Source organism: Enoplosus armatus, chromosome 8 (assembly GCF_043641665.1).
Source record: "Enoplosus armatus isolate fEnoArm2 chromosome 8, fEnoArm2.hap1, whole genome shotgun sequence".
In the NCBI taxonomy this organism is placed as follows: Eukaryota; Metazoa; Chordata; class Actinopteri; order Centrarchiformes; family Enoplosidae; genus Enoplosus; species Enoplosus armatus.
In genome coordinates, this window is record NC_092187.1 from 11,534,956 (window position 1) to 11,558,061 (window position 23,106).

Genomic DNA, 23,106 nt, shown 5'->3' on the forward strand with positions numbered 1-23,106 from the left:
CTTTCAGAACGCTGAGCATCTTGTAACTCCATATGTTATAATTTGTGAAATGTGATCGGGTCATCTCAGGCGAAGAAATGGCTTCCTGGCTGCTAAAGTGCTGGTTACAAGAGCCGTAGTCACTTAACAACGCTGCCGCCACTTAATGATTAATAAGTGGTGGAGTCAGGGATCTCTGTCTGCCAAGACTGACGGCTTTGCAGATAAAGAAAGAGGTTCAATATTTGAACATATGCTGATGAATTATGGAATAGTAAAGTAAATTTGGTGTGTGTTCATGAAGAGGCAGATTTTTGTGTTGTTGCAGAGATCTAGACATCGATCTGTGCTAGAAACCCCATCTGAGCAGGTACATGGAGATAAACAAGAGAAGCCACCTCAGATTTGCCACAGAGCCAAAACAGTCAACGAAAGGCCGCAGGCAGTTGCCAGGCAACACTATCCCTATCACAGCAGGAAGTGGAGTCGAATAGAACATTAATCACTTTCAGCTCCATCTCACAAGAGTCACAGTGCTACAATGCTGCGGTCAGACAGGTTTCACACTATGTTCAGTCACACTGGCTCGTACCTGTATTTCCTGGCATTTCACTCCAGGCCAAGTGAGAAAGAGACGTCTCCAGCAGGAATATTTACATAATTCATGGAATACATTTCTGAGAATTAATATCAAATTAGTCCATTTTTGTCCTACTTTATTTCTCAACTCAAGCCTGAGTCCAAAATATGAGGAAGTTTACTTTCTAAACACTATTTGTTTAACAAGTTAAACTTGTTTCAAAGGATTTATCTTGCGCTCGGAGAATTTATCTGGCTCTAAATTTCATTAAAGCAAATCATGTGGGATGTCTGCCTGCAGTTCAGTCTGCTTCAAATCTGTTTCTTTCACCTGCCAAAGCACATCTTTTCAAGGCAACTCCAGCTCCAACAGAGTTTCTGCAATTATATATCTGGTCTGCCCATGCTTGTCCGTCTCACACAGGTTGGATCCAAGAAAAAGCTTGAACCTAATGTCTGCTGAACGGATTAAATCCAAGTCACACTCGAAGCACAAAAGCATGAAAGGTCACAGTATCCTATATGGTCTGCTTTTTCTCCCATGGATACCTCTGCTCTCGGTCAAATGAGTTTAAACTTGGGATCAGATCGGCAACAGAGGTGCAATTCAAAATGACCCAAATTTCAGGGTCTGACCGATATCAAAATAATTCCAATTACAGGAACAGGATTGCCCTGTGCTTTATCCTGATATATCACCCATTCATATATCATTTTATAATGAGATAATAATTCACATGACATTCAAATTATCTAGTGTCCCCTTGTTGCTATAGTCTTCATTTATTAAATGATTTCTGGTGGCATTCTGTGTAGGAGGCTACACTGGTGTAGCAGCTTATTGGCAATGCACGGGCTCTCGCAGCCTTGCCAAAGCCAGGCTCGCAGCAGCAGATCTGTGAATTGAGGAAAACCCGAAAAAATCTCAAAAAGCGGCATGTGGGTGGATTCACTTGAGTAAAAAATGACAAGGTTTTCCCCGCTCAGTCGGCTCTCATAAACAGACCTGATCAAATTCATAAACAGAGACTGCACGTTGAGCAAGAATGGCAAGAATGTGAGGAAATCATTGTTGGAGAGCCGGACAGTCTGGTGGCCGCCTGCCTACCTGAAGCACTCATCCACAAAATAATGTACTGATGTAAATATTAATGTTACCTGGGCTAATCAACAACTAAACACCCATAGAAATACTATAATTTAAGGAGTAGTTCATGTCTCTTCAGTTTTAAAGGCCCTCAAAGACTGGATGTAACTGAGCTGACCAAAATAATCAAGTTTTCTAATTTCGTATACAGAATGGCTGAATGCACCAATTTATCAATCACAGATAAACTGACAACAAATACCACTTGTATCACTCTGTCTAGGCACCGGCATAACTAATCAACCAAAGATAAGTCCAGTTTATGAACGGGAGCCTACATATGGTGGAGAACTACGAACAGTGGCAGTCATCAGAGCATACAGTGATTGTCAACATATTTAGCTGTCAGATGGTGCTGTGAAGATGAAAATGTGTGACAGCTTGGTATGTCCACATTCAGCCACATGCAAGTCAAATCTTTTTAATCTTTCTTAAGAAAAGCATACAGAACACCTGGGTGTTTGTGCCAAAAAATATTCATTATACATTCACAGAAATTCAGGAAAAATCGCTTGAGCTGCGACTGCGATGTGATGTCTTCATATAAGACCAAAAGGGGGAAGGTTGACAGAGCATTACAATGACCAGCATTTAGATTTAGTGCATGCGGTTAGAGGGGTATGAAGATATGTAGTTTGACCTGCAGTAATGATGGTGCTATAGGTTAAAGGCCAAAGGGTCACCAATATTTTTTTTTGTCTCCTGGGAGCATGAATGTGCACAGCAAAGCAAACATTAATGTGAGCATGTTGTTGTTGGGTTGAATAAATGACATAACCACTGCTCCTGGAGCTGATCATAATAGACTAATAATGATGATGATGATGATGATGATGATGATGACGATGGTAAAACTACCATATAGGCCACCTGTTACCCTACAGCCATACAACTATAGCACTGTAACTGCTAATATTACATTGTCCCGTCCCCTCATGCCAGCTCTCCCTCAGCAGGCTAGTGCGTCTCCGCAGCGCATCTTTGCAGCGGCCACTTGCGGTAAACAGCGCCTTCTGGGTTTGAGCGCATTACATCTCCCGAAAAACACGCCAACCACTGCAGCAGCAGCAGCTGCACGGAGGCAACAGCAGGCCTGCGAGGAGCCACAGGGAAGCTTCATTACCTCCTTGGCTGCTGATGAGACCCGACAGGAGCCGGACCTGCTCGAAAATGCGCCAGTTGTGACGGGTGCGCGGTCGTGTGTCTGCAGAGCAATATGCTGAAAGCAAAGACAGCTGATTAAAACCGAGTCACTCATCGGTGGCCGTCTGCAGTTAAAAAGGACGCGTGTTTGTGTCTGCTCTTTACGTAATCGCTTTTGCGTAATTTTGCCGCGTGGACCAGGATTATTTTGGCGAGGATCTCTCTAGTGCTCTCCCTCCTCCCCGCATCCGTTGTTGTCCTCAGCAGCAGCAGCAGACACGGATCCATTCAGACGGGGACTATCTGTCTGCAGCGACATTGTAAACAGACGAGAGGCTGTTTTAATGAAACCCAACATCGCTGCATCCCGGTTGAAGGTAGGCGACTCTCTCGGTTTCCTTTCTCCATCTCTCGGCTCACGTTTCCATGTTGTGCTCGCTTGTTTTTTGCACAGAATGGTGCAATGCAACGTTTGCACGGCTCTTCGAGCGCTTTGACATTTCAGAATATAACATAACGTAAATGTTTGCACGATTTCACATTTTGATGTCTTTTGTTTGTTTCTTCTTCTTGATGTTATTGTGTGTTATTGTTTTCTGCCTCTCAGAGAGATACAGAGAGCCAGAGAGAGAGAGAGAGAGAGAGAGAGAGAGAGAGAGATGGGAAGAGGAAGAAAATCAATGCATGTCTTCCAGGAGTCAGTGTGAATGACATGGGTTAGCGTGAGTGCCGGCTGTGTGTGTGTGTGTGTGTGTGTGTGTGTATGTCTTTGTTTTAAAGGAGGATGTGCATTTTGCAAAGCAGCAGGGGGGAATTTGCACTGTAGCCTAAATATACGTGAGGAAGCTGTGAGCAATACAGAGAGAAAGTAGCTACTGTACATGTGATACTGCATGTACAGTAACACACATTTACCCAAGCAGGCCAACTGTACATAAGTACAAATTTGAGGTACTTGTACTTTACTTGAGTATTTCCATTCTCTGCTACTTTACACTGTAAATATTGTTCATTTGACTCCACAACATTTATTTGATAATCTTGGTTACAAGTTACTTTGCAGATTCAGATTAATAATATAACATATAATCAACACATTCTGACATTTTATCAAAGGTTAAGATAAAATAAAACTTGATTCACCCCAAAGGGTGAAATTCACAAGCTACCCAGCACTATATAAAGTAATTAAAATTAACCCCCACCTTAAAGCTGCAGCATTGAAATAATATACGCATTCATGCTTCAATAACTATAATCCAGAATATAATATTTTACTATTCTGAAATGGGCCATATTTCATAATGAGTACTTTTACTTGTGGTACTTAAAGTATATTTTGATGCTGATACTTTTGTACTTTTACTTAAGTAACATTTTAAATGCAGGTCTTTTAATTGTAACAGAGTATTTCTACTTTTACTTCTGTACTTCTTCCATCTCTGCTGCATGCTCACATGGTGCAGAGGTGGGAAATAACTACGGACATTTACTTGCTGTGCAATACACATTTGACCAATACACATACTTTGTTTAAATATTTTCATTTTGGGGGATTTGGCAGTATAGAGGGAGATTTTGCCGTCAACCCATGCCGTGCATTCATTCAAGGCTTTGGCTGCATGCTCCTTTGTTTGAATATTAAGCTTTTACTTGCAAAACATTGGATAAGCTCATAAAATATGATGCATTTCTAGAGTTTTAACCACTCAACACCTATATAAAGCTGTTATACCAAGTGCTACAACATTAAAATACTGGTATGAATATGAATACAATTACTTTTAATAGTTTTAAAAATACTTTTTGTTTATTCATGACCATGCAGGTATATTTAAAACAATGTTACCTATAGATGAAAAATAAGCATTTAAGTTTGTCTCAAGGGATCATAATTGAACCTATAGGCATGTTTTACACCTGTGTTTACAGACATTACTGATAAACAAAAATTTAACAGCATCAGCATCAGTTATCCCGTGTTTGTCCCTGTATTAAGAAGACTTGTTCAATGTGGGAGTGACAGCAAGTTCATATGCTTTGAATTGTGGTGGTGGGGTGGCCCTTTTGTTTACGTTTGTATCTTCAAGTACAGGACTTTCCATTGTTGTGTTGTTGGGACTTCAATACTTTCCCTGCACGAAATGAATATGCATAAGTGTGTCTATACAAGTGTTTGTTTGTTTATACACAGCATGATATTCACTTTTATCTATCTATCTATCTATCTATCTATCTATATGTACTTCTGTCTAATGAAAATATCTGTTTATCATCTTTGTTTCTGCTTTTTTTCAGCATTCAGTCAGCAATGCCTGGGAATCCTCCAGCTGCTCCCTCATGCTGTTCTCTGAGAATGGGATCGTAGTAAACCTCTCTGGGATTTAGATCAACTGCTAGCATGTTGCAACCTTCCACCAGAACAGGTGGCAGCCTGTCGGAAACATTACCTCACTGGAGTGAGCGTCCAAGATGGACCCTCTCCCTCATCCTCTGCATGGCTATCCTCTGGCTTCCAGGGGCATCGGGATCTACCCTAAACTGCCATAAGACATGCATCTGCGCCTCAAACATAGTGAGCTGCTCCAAGATGAATCTGACCACCGTCCCGACAAGTCTACCGCTCTACACTACTGTTCTGGATCTCAGCTATAATAAGATAGCGAAGCTGCTATCCGAGTGGACCCCGGTCAAGCTCCCGAAGCTCCATAACCTCCTCCTCAGCCATAATGGTCTCCACTTCCTGTCTTCAGAGGCGTTCATATGTGTGAAGCAACTGCGCTACTTGGACCTGTCCTCCAACATGTTGCAGAGGCTGGACGAGTTCATCTTTGAGCCTTTGGTCAACCTGGAGGTCCTTTTGCTCTACAATAACAAAATTTCCCAGATTGACCACTCAGCCTTTGTCGGCATGAACAACCTTCAGAAGCTCTACCTTAGCCAGAACCAAATCGCCCGCTTCCCAATGGAGCTGGTCAAGGAAAAGTCCCGTCTGGAGAAAATTAGCCTCCTGGATGTGTCCTCCAACAAGATCAAGGCGTTACCCATTGATGAGCTCCAGGTGCTGCCCGCCTGGATTAAAAATGGCCTCTACTTCCACAATAACCCTCTGCTGTGTCACTGTGATCTCTACACACTCTTGGCCCACTGGTACATTCGAAAGCTCAACTCCGCTGTGGACTTCAAAGATGACTACACATGTATTCTGCCTGGCCCGCAAAAAACCCAAGTAGGTGTTTTTGATCTCAGCGTCGACAACATGAACTGCAGCACATTCAAGGAGGCAGACGAAGAGGCTTTTCTGGAGCAAACGCCGATCCTTGGCTGTGACACCAAACACAGGGACATGTTCAAGACCTGGATGATGCCTGGTAATGTGATGGTGACACCTGGAAGCAACCAGACTGCCAAAGTCTTGCCAGATGGAAATCTACAGATTCGTTCAGTGAGGCCTGAGGACTCTGGGACCTACACTTGCTTGGCGATGAGCGAGTCCTTCAACGAGACGATCTATGTGGTGCTGAAGGTTCACAACTTCACCATGAACGGAGGGGGGGACACCCTAAACACAGCATACACCACCTTGGTGGGCTGTCTGGCCAGCGTGGTTCTGGTGCTCATGTACCTTTACCTGACGCCGTGTCGCTGCTTCTGCTGCCCCAATAAGGGAAAGGCTCGGGGTGAAGACAGCATCCACTCGTCCATGCTCAGTGTGACACCTACCCACGAGGACCCGGCACTCAAGGCCGAGCTGAACAGGCATGTGGCGTTCATAGACTCCAAGGACTTGCAGGGCCAGAACGGCAAGCTGAACCCCAACGGTCATGAGGATGATGATGATCTGGATGCAGAGGCTGGTTCTCTTATGAAGGGGAAGAGGAAGAAGTCAGTAGCAGAGTCCATCAGCTCCGTCTTCTCAGACACTCCCATGGTGGTCTGAGATGATGACTATGGATGCCACATGACTGGATGTATATGGTACAACGTGAGCCATGTTTTAGTTAATGTGAACTGTGACTGTGACCTTGTGTGAGGGAAATGGAGGAAGGATGTTCATCTGTAGTTGCTGACAAGTGGAAATGAGGATCTCAAAGGGAGTAAAAAAAAAACTGTCTTGTTGTTGACAAGGACAATAAGCAGGACTTTTCCAGCATTTTAATCTGTAGCACTTAATATTCATACTGTGAAGGAATGGCAGTGTACATGAAGAGTGGAAACTACTGAAGTCTTATGAGAGCAAAACGTAGATGATATACTGTTGATATCAGCACTCAGGAAGTGATACGTGAAACTGCTAAAGGGTGAGAAATACATATGATACAATGCACGGGTTGAAGATTTGAAAACATAGTATATGTTGAAACCATGGCTGGCTCATAATTATATTTATTACAAGGACTAGAATAGATTGCATCTTACGTCAACATTAGAGAATAGATACATGTACCCCTCCTCTATCAACACAGGGACAGAGATTCAGATAGACAGACTGCCATCACCAGGCTATGAATACATCTGTCATTAGCTTTGAGTCATCCATAGAGAAACAGCATGCCATTATATGAGGTCCCAGACTGATCTGTATGAGTGGGATAAAAGAAATGCAGATTCATCAGACGTTTAGTCATTTATATTGAGAAAGCGGTAGCATAAACACTATATTAAGAGGCCATCGCAGGTCATTTCCATCCTACTTCAAGACTGATACTCGGTTGCACTCAGATATAGTTCATCAGACCGATCGTTATTTGTATTCATAGTCATATGTGTAGCGATATAGGAAAGAGCTATGTTAAGGGATCAATTTACATAGAGGTATGGTACAAAATAGTTAAACAGCTCGAGGCAGATCGTTGTTTATAAATGAATTGTATATCAAAATAGTTGCTTCTTAGTTATTGCACATCTACTGTATAACTTTTGAAGCCTTTCGCAAATTAAAAACATGGAACGGCTCCAGCAGATACACATAAGGTACAGGGAAGTATTTTGTCTTGACTGATTATCAACATATTGTCTCAATTGTGTATACAGACAGGTACCATGGTCCTTACAAGGACTGCTTGTTGTCCACTGAGGTGCCACTTACTGCAGAGTTTGACTCCTCCTCTTGGCCAAGTCATAGCATTTGTTTCTCTCAGTCACACTAGCAGGAAGTTAAATATCAAGCTGCCATAAAAGCAGCCAGCTTGAGTTTATTTTATTCTTTTCCTGAATGTAAAATGTGCACCTTACACAAAACCCTGAACTATTTTAGTGTACATTGCTCAAACAAAACATAAACCTTGGTGTATTCATATGTCACAAATTATGTCACAGATTTAAATATTTGATCTTGAGTTTTGCTCAGATGGACAACTACCAGTGATTTCAAATGTAGCTGTTTTGCCCTGTGGTAGGTAGAAAAAATGCTGATAAGGCTGTATTTGACAGGAGAGAGCTGATTTTACAGTTTGTCGCTACTGACAGGAAACAAATAGAATTGAATCTGTTGTGAATTAGATTTGCCATGCAAGACACGTCATGTGCTGTGCATATTCTATTAACAAGGTTCAAAGCAGGAGGCTGTGTCTTGGCATAAACAAGAACGAGTGATTTCATTAAACTGCGCGGCGTTTTGTGTCATAATACAAACAAGGCTAGCCCGGCGTGAATGGTAATTGCATCTTTTGATGGGATGCGGCTTCCCTCTGCTTTCCATGTCTTTGTCTCTCTAAGCAGGAGGGGATAGGTGTGTGTTATCATGAGTCACAGCAGCACAAAGCCATTCTCTCTGGCTCTCTGTACACTGACAGCCTCAATTCAGCCCAGATGTGTTTGCTTTGTTTGTGTGCCTCTGTCATTACGAGGTTGCCCTTACTTAAGTTCAAAGGCAATCATTCAAACAGGCAATGAATGCGATGCCCTTTAAGCCGTGTATAATTTGTTTATGAGGGAAACGCCTGGAGCTTTCATTGAACATTTCCTCTCCCACTGACTCGTATGGTTGGAAAATATAATATAAGAATTTGGAAAGCATAATGTTAGAATTCAATGCTCTGTGCTTTTTATTTTTCCGGTTCATCAAATGCCACATTATATATCGCATACATCTTGCAATTAAATGTCAGCATAGCTCTCAAATGTCACATTTCTGGGTGTAATAGTTTTTTTTTACGCAAAAATTGATGTTATATTCACAGTTGCAGAGTGCGCCGCAGCCTCTCATGTGTGGGTGAGAAAAGGAAGTCACACTTAGCAGAGAGGTGGTGTGTGAATCATTCCATTGCTCACACATAGGAATACCAGGTGGAGAAATAGAGAGCAGCGAAAATACCACAAGACGCACTTAAAGAAAGCCACATTTAGCACTACTGCAGACTGGCTGCAGTTGGCAAAGAATCTGTCCCATTTTTAGGGATCCAGGCTCTACGTTTTGCCCCTCTAGAATTGAAATACGTGTGCTGGGCCCTGCTTTCTCGTCGTGGGATCAGTCTAAAACCCCTAGGATTTCAATGCCACTCTCAAGGCAGCATGGGAAGCTACTAAATGCCCGACACAGAATATGAAATGGCTAAAAATCATACACAGATATTATAGCTGTTGAATAGCATACATTGAACTGCCAGACCATGAAGGAATAGCATGTGTTTGCCCTGCAGTAACCCAGGGATTGTCATTGTTGCAGTTCTGTACAGAGAAAAACTAAGTGCTATTGCGAAGGTCCTGACATAGAGGAGAAGAGAGGCTTTGTTCTCTCCAAAGCAAATCTGCCTTCCTATATATATATCTATATATACAGTATATATATGTATTAAGACTCACTTTTATGTGTTCAGTATTGATTAGTTGTGTACTGCTATGTTCTACCAGTGTACTGACTGTGTTCTTGTATAATCTGATGTTGTTGATCATTTTGCATTTCGTCTGCCGCTGTGCTACTGTTAGTTGTTTCAACATTCAAGTCTTGACATAAATGTTTATTTTTTAAGCGGGGTGGGGGTTTAGTTTTTTATTGAAATACAATGTATTTTACACTTGACTCTGCTGAAGAATATGGCTAAACAAAAAGATATATATTGATCATGTATCAGAAACTGCATGGGAAGAGTACCAGTTCTGAAATCAATCCAACGTGATGCATCATAATGGGCAGTGACTATGTAGCCGCCAGTTATTTTCAGTCAGTACTTGACTTCGCCCTTAAAGCCATAAGGAATTCAAGGAGAAAGGACAGTGGTGGCTATGTCAGGTGATGTAGGATGTAGACTTCTCCAACAGATACTTTACGACAATGAATTCTGTCCATAAAAAAAGTCAAAGAATATTTTTATAAAAGCCAGGGGATGTAGGAAAATCAAGAGATCTCTCCACCCACAGCAATGAATCAAAACACAATGGGTTTTGAATGGATTTCAAGACAGAGGGTAAATAAATCTTCTCAGGACTATGTCAGTTTTAAGTTCTAATGTAATATGGTGTGAAAATTGCTTCACATTTGCAGCATCAGTAAGACAAAATCTTTGGTTTTAAGATCTGTGCAGCTCACAGACCCTTTGCTATTTGCAGTAATGGCATATTAACTGTTCCCTTAATGATCGTTTCTCACAGATTAGGAAAGGCAGCGGCCTCTCACTGCCCAATATACATCTATCTCCATTCATCTGACTATGTAGTAGCAATTGCGGAAACATCCTTGAGATGGTGGGGCTAAAAGCTCGCTGCTTTAACAGTGTGCTACTTCAAGTGTCCACAGGACAAGAATGGAGCTTTTAACAGCTTTAAAAGCACCAGGTTTATTGACCACTGCTTCAGAGATGAGCTGGTTGGTCACTGCCATAAAATCTGAAAGGTCTCACAGCTAATGTGGAATGGCTTTGCATGGTATGCTTAAGAGCTTCTCTGACTGCAGGATAGGTGCAACCTAGTAGGCATTAAAGATAGAGAATACTGATCATTTGACTAAATAAAAGATCAAGATTTACATTTTGTGCTGCCTCCATTTTTACTGCTGCCTCTTCCTGTTTCCAGATATCATCTTTGCTCCCGTAAACATTTGCTTCTAAATCTTTATCTCATGGAGTATTTTAAGGACAAAGCCGTGACATTTTGACAGCATCACCAATGTTTGAAACTGCTAATACAGTAATTACAGAGTTACCATTAAGACAAAACACCACATATTTCCTTGATTAGTAATGGACTGAATTTTAGCTACATGTCATCAAAGAGCTGTATGGCAAGTCTGATCTACATAGATGGAGGGTGTCTCGTATAAACGCCCTGAAAGTTATAACTGTTTGTGACCACAATATACAGGCTAAGTAGGTTTATATACAACGTGTGCTTATATAACTTGGTGGAAATGGCTGAAGGTTCATCCTGCTGCCTTTTCTGAGGAGCAACATTGGTGGCTTAACTCCATCTAGTGGTAAAAGTAGGCAGTGTACTACTGTATGTAAACATTGACATTCACCGGCCACTTCTATTATAAACTATAATAGCATTAGTTTACAAACGTTAACAAATTATTTTGCCTCTCTTATACATCTGTATGAATGGTAGAAAAATAAAAATTAAGGTAAAGTTAGTTTTTCAAAATGTCCATGAAACTACTTTTGATGTCGGAATCTAAACCAGAAACATGAGCATAATAGATATTTGTAAAAACATTTTCAAGTAATTGAAATAACCTGTATGTATGATAGTTATCAATTGTACCACATTGTACCACAAATTCACCTAATTTCAGCAGTCTGCTGATATGATCCTTTACCCAGCGTCTATGTATATACATATATATGGAGCTGCTGTGATGCTTGTGTATACTTGTCTAAAAATGTTAAGTTTAATAGTGTCTTCTGGTTAAACAGGAACAAAACAATACCTTTTGCCCAACTACTTGACTGAAAAAGCAGCAATTCAATCTGTCAATTCATAGTTTGAGTAAACTAAACTGACCAAAATAGCATTTTTACTATCTTTAATGCTCCATTAGTACAGAGCACAGTAAAAGAACAGACACATGGTTATAAGGATGCAGGACTTTTTTTTATTGTTTTGCTTTGAAATGATTCATTTTAGCAGCAAGATGAGTAGATTGAGGTATTTTTTATATTTTTACACAGTTAACAAAGTGAGACATCAAGTCATGTAGAAAAATACACATTTTGCAAAATACAAACATACGGTAATATGCAGACAAATACTTATTCCTGATGTCTGTGCATAAAAATGTGAAGACATAAACAAATGGAGAGAAACATACACCAAACACATTCACACACAGTCATACCATGCTGGCAGCAGCTGCAACCTGCAGCAGGCCTCTTCTCCAAGTGGTCTTTTTAAGGCTGGAATCATTATTGGCTGTGAAGATGAGAGGTAAACAACAACTGCCACCTACAAATGCATTCAATCAAGTTCAGATAAAGAACATGTTCAGTGCCATTCATGTCTTTTTAGGCTTAAAGGGATAGATACACATCATCAAATGAACATAGTATGGAACCTAATAGCTAGTCTACTCATTCTTCAGGAGTCTGGTCGTTTCTCCAGGCCCCATGAAAGCACGTCCCCAATATTCTCTCCCTTCCAGGCGAGGAGGCTGGAGCGGGAGGGGGAGGACAAGCGTTGACACTTGGAGGTCCTGGATAGTGATGAGCTGAGGGGCGGTGACTCATTGCTGCCTTTTCGCTTTTGGGCAAGACCCCTGTGATCATAGCCCGCCACCTTCTGCTGCATCCCTGGGGACCTCCCTCTGCTGCGGGGGGAGCGGTGCAGAGGAGGGCATGGCTTCTTTCCGTGGGAGAAGGTACCATTTACTGGTCCTTGAGAGGAGGGGACATGTGGCTGGCCCTTCTCATGGAGGGGGGGATCCCTGATGTGTTTGGAGGATTTGTCCTCACCGCTGTGAGACAGCTTGGCAGCTTTCTGCGCTGCGCTTGCGTCTTGCATAAGCTCCACTTCCCTCTGCCGAGCCTTGCCGGGTTGCCCAGCAGGGTTGCGCCGTCGGCCAGGCCCAAGGATCGCAGAGGTATTGGAAGAAGGCGGTTTGATACTGTGAGCATTGTGCTGACTGCTTTTGCTTTCCAGTTGTTCCAGTGAGGTAGACTCAAAGCTGAGGGAGCCAGGGGATTTGGAGGGTCTGGACCCAGTCCTGACGGGTGATCCTACAGTTGGAGGTGTGACATGGCGTGACCTGAGACTTGATGATACTTGAGGCATTTTCCTGAAAGTTAAAAGGACAAACATGAAGCTGGTTTGGGTTCCTGCATTTCATGGAAAGAAATGTAAGATATTTCCACTTACCCTGATGTGGTTCTGGTGGATCAGCTCATTTTGCTATGAGACAGATTATCTAGTGGCTGATCTTCCAAAATGTTAGCTAACATTCCTGTGATTGAGTCTGCACAACTGCCTGCTTAAGTTCTGAAATCTGACTCCATTAATACACTTGAAGCAGGCAAATACATTTTTTTTAACTTTGTCTGTTGATGTTGTAAGATTCAAGTTAATTGGCAATGCATCCCTTCCTCTTCAAATGTTTTATTTCTGGGATACTTCAGTATCAGATCAACTTTTTCTTAATTGGCAATGCACTACACCTTTAAAAAAAATCCTTGATATGTAATAACTTAATTCCTGCAGGAAAGAAACCAGATTGAGCTGGAGAGCAGTGCTCTGCAGTGGATTCAGTGTTTAGTTCAAGGACAGACACTTGACACACTGGATGTCTCCCAGCTCATTGAGCATCTCTTTTCTTCATCTTGCCGTGCTCAAACAACATCAGTGACATTTCTGCTAAATATAGAGTAGTGATACTCACTTCCACAAGTGTGTGCTGACATGGTGCTCCAACATGGCACTGAGGGCAAACCGCAGGTGGTGCCAACGCCGGTCAAAGGTGAAGATGCTGCAACCCAATGTGCGGCATCCAAAAGTGCATAGCTAAAGAACAGAAACAGCTTTATAAATACAAACACACTCAAGTGTCCTTTGGACACGTAGAATTTTCCACCACTGACAACAATGACTTTAAAAATAATTCATAGTCAAATCCATTGATAAAAAAGGGTGGGCCTTTTTTATTTTTATTGAGAAAAGGAAACTAAATTGTGCTTTTCACTCTCTAAATTCATACATCACAACTGCTTAAAATGAAATCTTTCCTTCTTAAAATAATCATACCAAACTATTTAAAACTCTGAAGTGGGCCTATGATACAAATCCCAATCTACTGGCCAATGCTGTGCTTCTGTATGTTTCTGCACTCACCCCCAGAGGCTTGGGGTGCCAGGGTGTGGCAGGCAGGCCTGAGGCTTCCTCCTGCTCACCGTCTTCACTCTCATCACTCGACAATAGGCTCTGGTTGAAGGGATAGGGAGGCTGTACCTCCACTTCCACAGTGCTGTCGCCTTCCTCCTCTGCAAAGCTTTCCGACGGATCCTTAGACCTGCTTTGACAGCCATTCAGAACATGCATTTTTCTAATTGAATGAAACTATCTTCACTATCTATTATGTCAACTCATTATGATGCAAAATAACAAACTTTGCAATGAAAACAGGTATAAATAGAGATTGGTTGCTATGCAGCAGGCTAGCTGTGTAATACAGGTAACCAGGTGTACAATTGGAGATCTGCAGTTCTCCAACATGCCATTACTCTGCATTTCTGCACAACACCGTAAGTATGTAATTATGTTATTTAGATCTCATGTCGTGCCCTTTGTTTATACAACTTCATCTCCAGCAACAATTTGTAATAGTTACTCAAGAGGTATTTGGGTGAATCCAAAAAAAAAAGTCATACCTGAGAATGTGACAGTTGCTGTTTAAGTTGTATTTATTGCCCTGAGATGTTATTTTCTCTTCAAAAGCTTCCAAACGTTGCTCTTTGTCTTTTGACTTGACGAGAAGCTGCTCCATATCTCGACCTGCTGAGGCTGTTCTCTGCTCCACTGCCAACTGATCAAAGGTCTTGGTCCTTCCCAACGCTTTCTGCTGCTGGTGGATGGAATCAGTCTGTGTAGAAAGAACAACATAGGAGAAGTAAAGAGGCATTACATCCCATCCCGAAAAAAATAAAAAAAAAGATAAAAACGACCCTGTTTCGGTGTCAAATAACAAATCAAACCTCTCAGACAAAAGATTAATATCACTGTTAATAATGAACAACAGAAGAGATATTAGTAGCAATATTGGATAAAAGGCCGTAACAAGGCACTGAGAAATTACATTGCATATAAGCTCCCGGCTGCACAGCTTCGTCCTTTCTGGATCCAGAACTCCGCAGTGTTTGTTCAGGTCACATTCTTTCTCTATGGGAAAGAAAGCAAACACAGTAGTCAGAGAGCAACAGTGGGACACAGACACAGTCATTTTTCCAAAACAAAATAATAGGCATATGATCCAATTATACTATTACGCAAATACAGCTGTACACAACATACCATACCCAGGCTCATACACTTAATGTTTAAGGGTCCTTGGCAACAACAACAGTTGTTTTGTAAACTGCAGACTTACTGCCGATGTTTTTGGAAATCCGGCTGTAGGTTCTCGTTCCCCGCAGAGGACTGTGAGAGTCACTGGACTGGCCAGCTGTGGGCTTCTGCACAGAGGGTCTCTCTGACGGAGATGTGGAAGAGGAACAGTGGCCAGGGGGCAGGAGTCCTGAGTGCCACAGAGGAACCCTGGGACGAGGCGTGGAGGAGGAGTGGCGTGGGAGGGGAGGGTTCTCCTGAGGGAACTTCCCCACTGAAGGAAAACTGCAGGGGAAGTTAGAGATGTAAACCTCAGAATGAATTTGTGAGATTCATGCAATTCAGGCTTGTGATTTAGATACAATAAGTGACAGAATTCAAGTTTGTGTCCCAAATGAGATAAAACCTGAGACAGTTTCTAACTAGGATCAGATCGCTCAACATTTTGTATGTTAAATGTGATTCTTTGTGTATGTGGGTTCCTTGGTGCTCTGCCAGCTGGGTCAGTGACATATTGAACTTGTAAATAAACGAAGAGGGTTACTGGATTTAATGTCAACTCTAAACTTTAAACACATTTTTTCCTCCATGATACTAACAAACATTACGCTGTCCCACCCACATCTGTCTTCCTACTGCTCTAGTTACTGTTTCAAACAAAGCTACAACAAAGACAATGGATGCAAACAGGACCACACATCACCAAAATCAGCATATTTCACCTCTCCTGCATTGTCATGAGGTAAATAATCTTAAACAGTACCTCAATGCCTCCTTCTGGGCCTTGGTAAGCCTGTGCTGGTGGACAGCTAATGCTGCTGAGGAGGTGGCACTGGCTTCATGACAGCTGCCATCCTTCTGCCTCTCTCTAGGGGAGGGGAAATTTGTAGGAGGGCGGCCAGGGCGAGGTCTCTGCTGCGGAGTCAAAGTAGATGACTGACCACACATCTTCGTGAGAGGGCCGTGCCGCACCTCACAGTGCTTCTCAAAGGCTTGAGGCTTCACCACCTGGCCACAGTGGCTGCACACCACCAGGTAGACCTCATCATGTGCTGGGCAGTGTCCATATATGTGCATATCTGTAGAGGAGAACACAAAATAGAGTTAACACACTTCTTGATACATCGACCTGGGGTGAAACTGAATGCACTGAGCTTCACGAGTCTTCACCTTCTTTCCTGAGGGTCATGGTCTCAGAGCGGTTCCTGCCATGCTTGCTGCTGTCTTCAACATTAGACCCAGCTGCATGAGAGGTAAAAACAGTCAGCATGAAACACTGGGATGGAGCATTGTTGTAGCCTCTTCCAAGAAGCAGGTTGACTGAGATATCTGGATAGCTTGGATGAGTAAAACCCGGATCGTTCACATAGGTCAGTGATCCAGATTTGAGCAGGGTTTCGCCGGGTTGTACTCATAAATTTAAAAGTTATCCAGATAAAACTTGCTTCAAGACATTTCTCCTGTCGTACATCCACAGCCAGCAACGCCATCGCTATCGGGTCCAGTCGCAGCTGTCGGCTAGTCAATTTTGCTGTTAGCGAACTGGACAAATCCCTCTTAAATATCGTTGGTGTTGTTGTGTTTGGTGTGACAGTAGCTGACAGGCTAACGCTAACGGTGCATTCACCTGTCATTCATTCACCAGGTAAACCGTTCGCCTTGTGTTTACGAGCTAGTGTTTTATCACTAACATTACTAAACGTCCAAGAAACAATTATTCAAATGTGTTGTTTTTGTTTGTTGCCAGTTAACATTCTTAGCGAACTCACCCTGCACTAGGACCCAGCGGGTCTTTTGTTTGGGTCGCCCTTTATGCCGCTCTATGTGTATGCAACAAAAAAAATAAATCACAGGACGTTGACACTGTGACATGATGAAAACCAGGTCTGGGGTCAGGGAGCGCGACTCACCGTCAGATGGTAAAATATTCACCCTATCTACCCAACAACTCCAGTTTAATCCGACAAAATCGTCGAGATTAGGATTTCGCCGATCCAAAGCGGCCATTGCTGCTCTTGCGCGTCCACGAGGTGATACCGTCAGTTCACGCGCATCACGACGGCGTCACAAAGCTCGCGGCCGTGTCCAAATAACGTTAGATATGTGCACTCAGCAGCACAGCCTGTCCCTCGGTCTGAAATGGACAAAGTGACTATTTACCTATTTTCATAATAATCTGGGCCGTAGTATATTTATGTAAGACTAATGTCATCAGGTTTTGAAAAGCATTTGAGACATCAAAGCTGGCAAACTCTTCCCCAAAATCAAAATTTCAGTCTAATAATGTGAAAATTGTAATACAAATTTTACAGTGAAGATCCCCAGCAAATGTTACCAGCAGAAAATCTGTTAAACTCTCTTTTGTATAACTATCAGAATAAATATATACTCACTATAATAGACTGCGAGTGTTGAAATTCACTTGCAGGGAATGCATGCATCACAAGAGCCACTAAAACTAAATACATTTTATAAGAATGTAATGTGGTTAGAGATTGCACACACAAGAACTTTGTTTCTTATATAGGGCTTATAACACAAAGGGCCTTAACACTTGCCATGTGTCCCCATACCCCGCATGCTGTGTTTTTTCAATTGAATAGGATTTAGCACAATATAATCTGTAGGGCTGCAACTAATGATTATTTTCATTTTGTTTGCCAATGAATCAGTTTGTCTATTATATGTTAAGAGATCACAGGAAAACAATTTCACAAAGGTGATCTTGTCAAATTATTGACAACCAGCTTATTTTGTCCAACCAACAGACCAAAACTCAAAGATTTAAAAAAAAATGTTATATATTAATCAATTATCAAAAATATTACTTGTCTGTTGATCAACAAGTTGTTTGACTAATTGTTTCAGTTTTAATCTGCTCTCAAAACAGAATTGAACTGAAATTAAATATGCTGGGCATATATGCAAGTTTAACAAATTCAATTATGTAAAGCGAGTTTAACGATAACGGCCACCTTTTGTATAGTTTCTACATTATAGCCTGACCAAAGCCTGAAGGTTTATAATTACAGTTTTAACAGATCAGACACTGATGGTTTCACATCTGTTTCACGGACAGACCACAGCATTATGACCTAAGATTTGACTGGACTGCTGAGGGTCAGGAGGTTCACTTTAAGTCTCTGTGTGTGTGTGTGTGTGTGTGTGTGGATGTTTTTGGTGTCAGCAGCTGATGATGATGATGTAGAAGCAGCATGTCCTCCACCCAGTGAGTGTCAAACTGCATTGCCACGTTACCATGATGAATGCCTAATCAGCACAAATTAATAAAACTTAGTCATCAACTCTTCCAACACTGAGAAACAGGAAGTGTGGCAGAGTCTACAATGTGAATCTTGTGCTCAGAGGTGCCAGATCTTGTTCACCTGTCTGATGAAAACATTACGTACAGTATGTGTACTACCACCAGTGAAACAATCATAAAATCAGACACGCAACAACAAATCCAGCTCTTGCTTTTAATGATGAACAGTATTTCATGTCCATGCAGTATCTTCCTGGACTGTAATAAGAACTCCAGTCTCATCTATCAACACAGTAGTGGATCAAGCTAGAAAATGGCGAATCGAGCAAGGCTATATCAAAGTAGGAAATCATAATGATGGCAGTAACAGAGAAAAACAGCTTGCCTTCCCTTATAACAAAGTGGAGGTAGAAGCCAGGCAAAAGCAAGAAAAAAAAATTATGCAATTAATTAGTAACAGGTTAGAGATCAGTCAGTTGTTTATGAAAAAATGAACATCAACTAACTAGCTGAGGCTATGCAATTGATAGTACATTACAGGACATTTGTGGGGTATTTTCTATTTAAACATTGTAAACATTCAGGACAAAGAACAAAAATCCTGTCCTTCAAAAGGAAAAAGATTGCAAATTTGTGAAATAGTTTTAAATGTAAAATTCATAAAGAGCGAACATGCTCTAAAGAACTATATCCACCACATTCAACATAATATTCAGGCACTAGGCTAAAATAACGAATTTAGCCTCACATAGTGAGATGAGGTGAGGTGCAACATGACACAAGAAAGAGTCAATGAAATTGCTTTCACCCATTAAAAATAATCTCATATTGGCAACTGAATTATTTTTCTATAATTAACATGAATTCATTGTGACTACACTTTTTGATGCCTATTGTATGTTTTAGGATTTGACTTGTGTTAATAATAAATGCACTTACTACTTAAGTATTTAATATTCATTAGGTATTTTGTAATTCGTACACTTTATAGCCCTGAGGTGCTGATATGAACTGAAATGAAATACAGTTGGCAGTTAACATGATTTATCTTCAACAAGTCTGTACAGTCCACATCTGCAGTACCATCTGAGATAAAGGACAGTTCAATTTGGATACTTGGGTATAAATATGTAAAAAAACATGCAAACTGAGCATCTACGAGACATTTTTGACTGCTACAATTTCCCGTATTGACTTCACTATGTAAGCTAAGTTTTAGTTCCTTTCCTAAATGTACTTGATATAATACAGCCCTGAATATACAATGAATACTTAGCAAAAAATAAGCAGTCAGTTTTGGAAATTTATACCTTGCAATCTACCATATTTTTTGAACAGTTAGTACCAAAATGACTCATTCAATAACACCACGTTAGACAACTTTGAAATGAAGAAGTTGTGCAGTTACGATGGCCGAACTCCTCCCTCCACATCCGCAGGTTGGTTGGCTGATTTGTGGAAAGGAGTTTCCTTGTAAATGAACCAGCAGTTTCCACTCCACAGGATGAGGTTAAGAAAACCAAAAATCTGTCAAAGAATAAGATACAAGTCGAATATCCCAGGCTGTGGCTGTTGTTTAAGCATGTCTGAAAAAGAGTGACTTGCAGACAACTTACCACAGAGGCATTGAGTCGGCCCATGTGAGGTATAGCACCTGGCGTGCACTTGCCGCCATCCATGCAAACCTTAAGAAGACTCACAATGGTTACAGGACTGGTGGCCCACTTCACATCAGACAAGCCTTTAGCCCAAGCAGAGGATGATGCCAACCACAAGAAGGCAAAGGCTGCAGTCACCAGCAGGTCCTGAGAGAAGAAAAAATATCAGTGTATTAAACCATTAAAGTGACCACAGTGGTAGCTACACTCAAGGAGCTTTCTCTGATGGAGACTACCTAGTGTAGTTTGATCCTTAGCTGCCTCGGAACCACACCCTTCCCACTGTTTAATTTACACAGCTCTGTTAAATGCACTAGTTGCACTTCTCTGACCTCCAGTTGGATTCCAGGATGTGGTGGACTCCTTGAAATCCAGCAGCTGACGTCAGATGCAAACATTTTGCACACAAAGCATAAAATATAAATATTGCCTGCATAGATAAAACTATATCCATACCTTCAGATCAGTAGTATTATTACTGAATTTAAACAGCAACTCAAAGAAAACACATGCAACACTTTCCTGCTTCAAATACAATCTATTTAAGTCCACACTGTGTAATTTCAGCTCGCTGCATTTCTAAGCTATTTATAGACGGAGAGGAGGACCTGGCTAAGCACAATCATATCACCAAAACAACTGAAAAATATGGAAAATCCAGACAAACATACCACAACGGGGCCACGACTGGATTCCCTATACACGTGCTGGTAGCCCAAGTAGAGGACTAGTGTTGCAGTACAGTAGAGAAAGGCAAACACTCCAATGCAGACGTAAAACTGTGCAGAGGATGCGTGGTCTCCAGTCAGGTAAGCGGTGGTGGTGGTAGTTTGATTGATTTTGCAGTCGGGAACGTTATAAGGATGCTGCGTCAACCTGTGTAAACACACATACAGTATCTTTAATTATGGCAGTCCTAAAAGCAAACACACACTTTGAAGTGAGCTGGGTCCTTGCAGTAAAGGGGTGTGAGACTGTTTGTGTTTGCTCTCACACACACACACACACACACACACACACACCTACCTGAATGGGTAGTTAAAGTCTGCGTGTACTTCACTGTCAACCCCATGGCACTTTACGTTGATGCTGGTTGTGCCGCTGTAACCTCCAGTCGTAGCAAAGGCAAATATGGAGAACACCTGCAGCCACAGACACAAGATAAGGGGAGACACGTTGGCTGCTTATTGCTGATCAAACCGTCACACACCCATACACACACACTTCCTTATGTTTTATGCAACTCATTTTTGACAGGAAATCCTTGTCTTAATCACAAGATGCCAGCACTGTGAATGGTGTGCAGAGATCACAGCAGAAGTATGTCCTTAAATTTAAAAGGCATATTATTAAGTAGCTAAAACTACTAGCTATATACTGAGAATACAATGATTTATCCAAATGTGGAAAGTAAAAACATTTTCTATTGTTATTTGCATAGTCAAGCAGAATATCAACCTCAAAAGTTAGTAACCAACTTTTTTCCCCACATTATAGGACACATCATTAGCTACAGGTGCTACATTGAACATGCTAACACAGATTAGCCATCAGTTTGAACCACATAACTTGCGGTTTATTGGCTGACATCTTGATGTGCTGATCTGATATCGACATGGACTGATAAACGCCCCCTGAACTAGCTGGCTACAGTGCATACCATATTTGAAACGGTGTCACAGCTCAAAGGAAGAGTTGCATAGCTTCTTCAGGCGTGTAGCGGGTCACAAGACAAACGGCACAATCAATTTGTGAGGTATTTTTTGCTACCAGGGATGGACAGCTAGTGTAAAAGACACCCGCCATTAGCCTTATGGTAAAATAAAAAAATGTGGAAAGAAAACGTACCCATTCTAGCAAACGGATGAATGCCAACGGCTCTTTCAGAGGGCCCAAGTCAAAACTGAACCCCGAAGTCAGCACTTTCTGATGACAAATAAAGAGACATTGTAAGAAAACAAAAATTATACGGCGAAAGAAGTCACACACGAATAAGTGTCCAAACAGTAAGCGCCGTAAACCGCTTTCACTCTTCCTGTCAGCGCCGTTACCTGGGCGACGGATTCCATCGTTTGTCCGGATAAAAATAGTATCGATAATGTGTCTCCTTTCCTGGATGTTTTGCAGCTCTTTCGATGCTCTTCGGGGCTTGTCAAACTTTTCTCCAACTTCAGCGAATCGTAGTAAGTAACACGTGATCACTGACGTTAAGGCGTCGACAGGGGCGCTGCTGGGACAGAGTGGTGAGATGTAGTTATGATTTCAGTGATTCTGAGTTTGAGTAGACTGCACTGCGCATTATGTAAACTGCTCATTACATGTTATAGTTTGATATTTGCATAAGGATGCAATGATGGTACAAGTATTCAGGTGTATTATATTATATTAGATACTTAATATACTCAAGAATCAAAAGTAAAAGTACTCTATTTGCAGAATGGCCCCTGTCAGAGTATACATGAATGGATAAATGAATGAATGAATAAAGAAATAAAGAAATATTGTGTTATTATGTTGCATTATTATTACTAATGTTTTCATATCTAAGCAGCATTTAATGTTGTAGACAGTCAAAGTGGAATTAATTTAACCCTGTACATGTACCTTACATAATTTACATAGGTTAGGGACTGAAGACCTTGATCATGCTTATTATCACATCATTTGCACTTTATAGTTCACAAGGTCCACATATACTCTCAACATATGCACACTAACCCATTTCTGCACATAGAGTGACTTATTCCCCATATAGTATTTATTCCAGCATTCTTTGCATTGCCATGCACTCTTGCACTACATGTACCACGACCCTGTGTATACAGTAGTAATAATCAGACCTGCTTATAGACCGCTCTTGTCTGTATATA

At 41.4% G+C, this 23,106-nt stretch overlaps 3 protein-coding genes across 3 annotated transcripts; 1 reads left to right on the forward strand and 2 right to left on the reverse strand.

Moving 5' to 3' along the window:
- The first annotated feature begins 5,249 nt into the window (after window positions 1–5,249).
- Window positions 5,250–6,788, forward strand: amigo1 (adhesion molecule with Ig-like domain 1). The gene has a single exon (XM_070911057.1). It carries the CDS (start codon window positions 5,250–5,252, stop codon window positions 6,786–6,788), a length of 1,539 nt encoding a protein of 512 aa, XP_070767158.1.
- Window positions 6,789–12,021: 5,233 nt separating this feature from the next.
- atxn7l2b (ataxin 7-like 2b) lies at window positions 12,022–17,326 on the reverse strand. The gene is made up of 9 exons (XM_070911110.1): window positions 17,224–17,326; window positions 16,484–16,555; window positions 16,077–16,392; window positions 15,357–15,598; window positions 15,066–15,148; window positions 14,641–14,852; window positions 14,105–14,285; window positions 13,656–13,777; window positions 12,022–13,058 (listed from the first exon to the last, which is right to left on the reverse strand). The coding sequence occupies exons 1-9, from the start codon at window positions 17,318–17,320 to the stop codon at window positions 12,362–12,364; spliced, it is 2,022 nt and encodes a 673-aa protein (XP_070767211.1). The 5' UTR covers window positions 17,321–17,326; the 3' UTR covers window positions 12,022–12,361.
- Window positions 17,327–19,680: 2,354 nt separating this feature from the next.
- Window positions 19,681–22,385, reverse strand: sypl2b (synaptophysin-like 2b). Its single transcript, XM_070910330.1, has 6 exons — window positions 22,288–22,385; window positions 22,085–22,162; window positions 21,263–21,378; window positions 20,908–21,112; window positions 20,195–20,383; window positions 19,681–20,105 (listed from the first exon to the last, which is right to left on the reverse strand). Exons 1-6 carry the CDS (start codon window positions 22,303–22,305, stop codon window positions 19,983–19,985), a joined length of 729 nt encoding a protein of 242 aa, XP_070766431.1. The 5' UTR covers window positions 22,306–22,385; the 3' UTR covers window positions 19,681–19,982.
- Window positions 22,386–23,106: the final 721 nt, after the last annotated feature.

Coding starts and splice junctions, on each gene's coding strand:
- sypl2b (XM_070910330.1), bottom strand. Junction 21,113..21,262: donor GACTTTAACTACCCATTCAG/GTAGGTGTGTGT, acceptor GTGTTTACACAG/GTTGACGCAGCATCCTTATA. Junction 20,384..20,907: donor CCAGTCGTGGCCCCGTTGTG/GTATGTTTGTCT, acceptor TTCTTCTCTCAG/GACCTGCTGGTGACTGCAGC.
- atxn7l2b (XM_070911110.1), bottom strand. CDS start 17,320: ATGGCCGCTTTGGATCGGCGAAATCCTAATCTCGACGATTTTGTCGGA. Junction 16,393..16,483: donor CATGACCCTCAGGAAAGAAG/GTGAAGACTCGT, acceptor TCTCCTCTACAG/ATATGCACATATATGGACAC. Junction 14,853..15,065: donor GCCGGGAGCTTATATGCAAT/GTAATTTCTCAG, acceptor CTTTCTACACAG/ACTGATTCCATCCACCAGCA.
- amigo1 (XM_070911057.1), top strand. CDS start 5,250: ATGTTGCAACCTTCCACCAGAACAGGTGGCAGCCTGTCGGAAACATTA.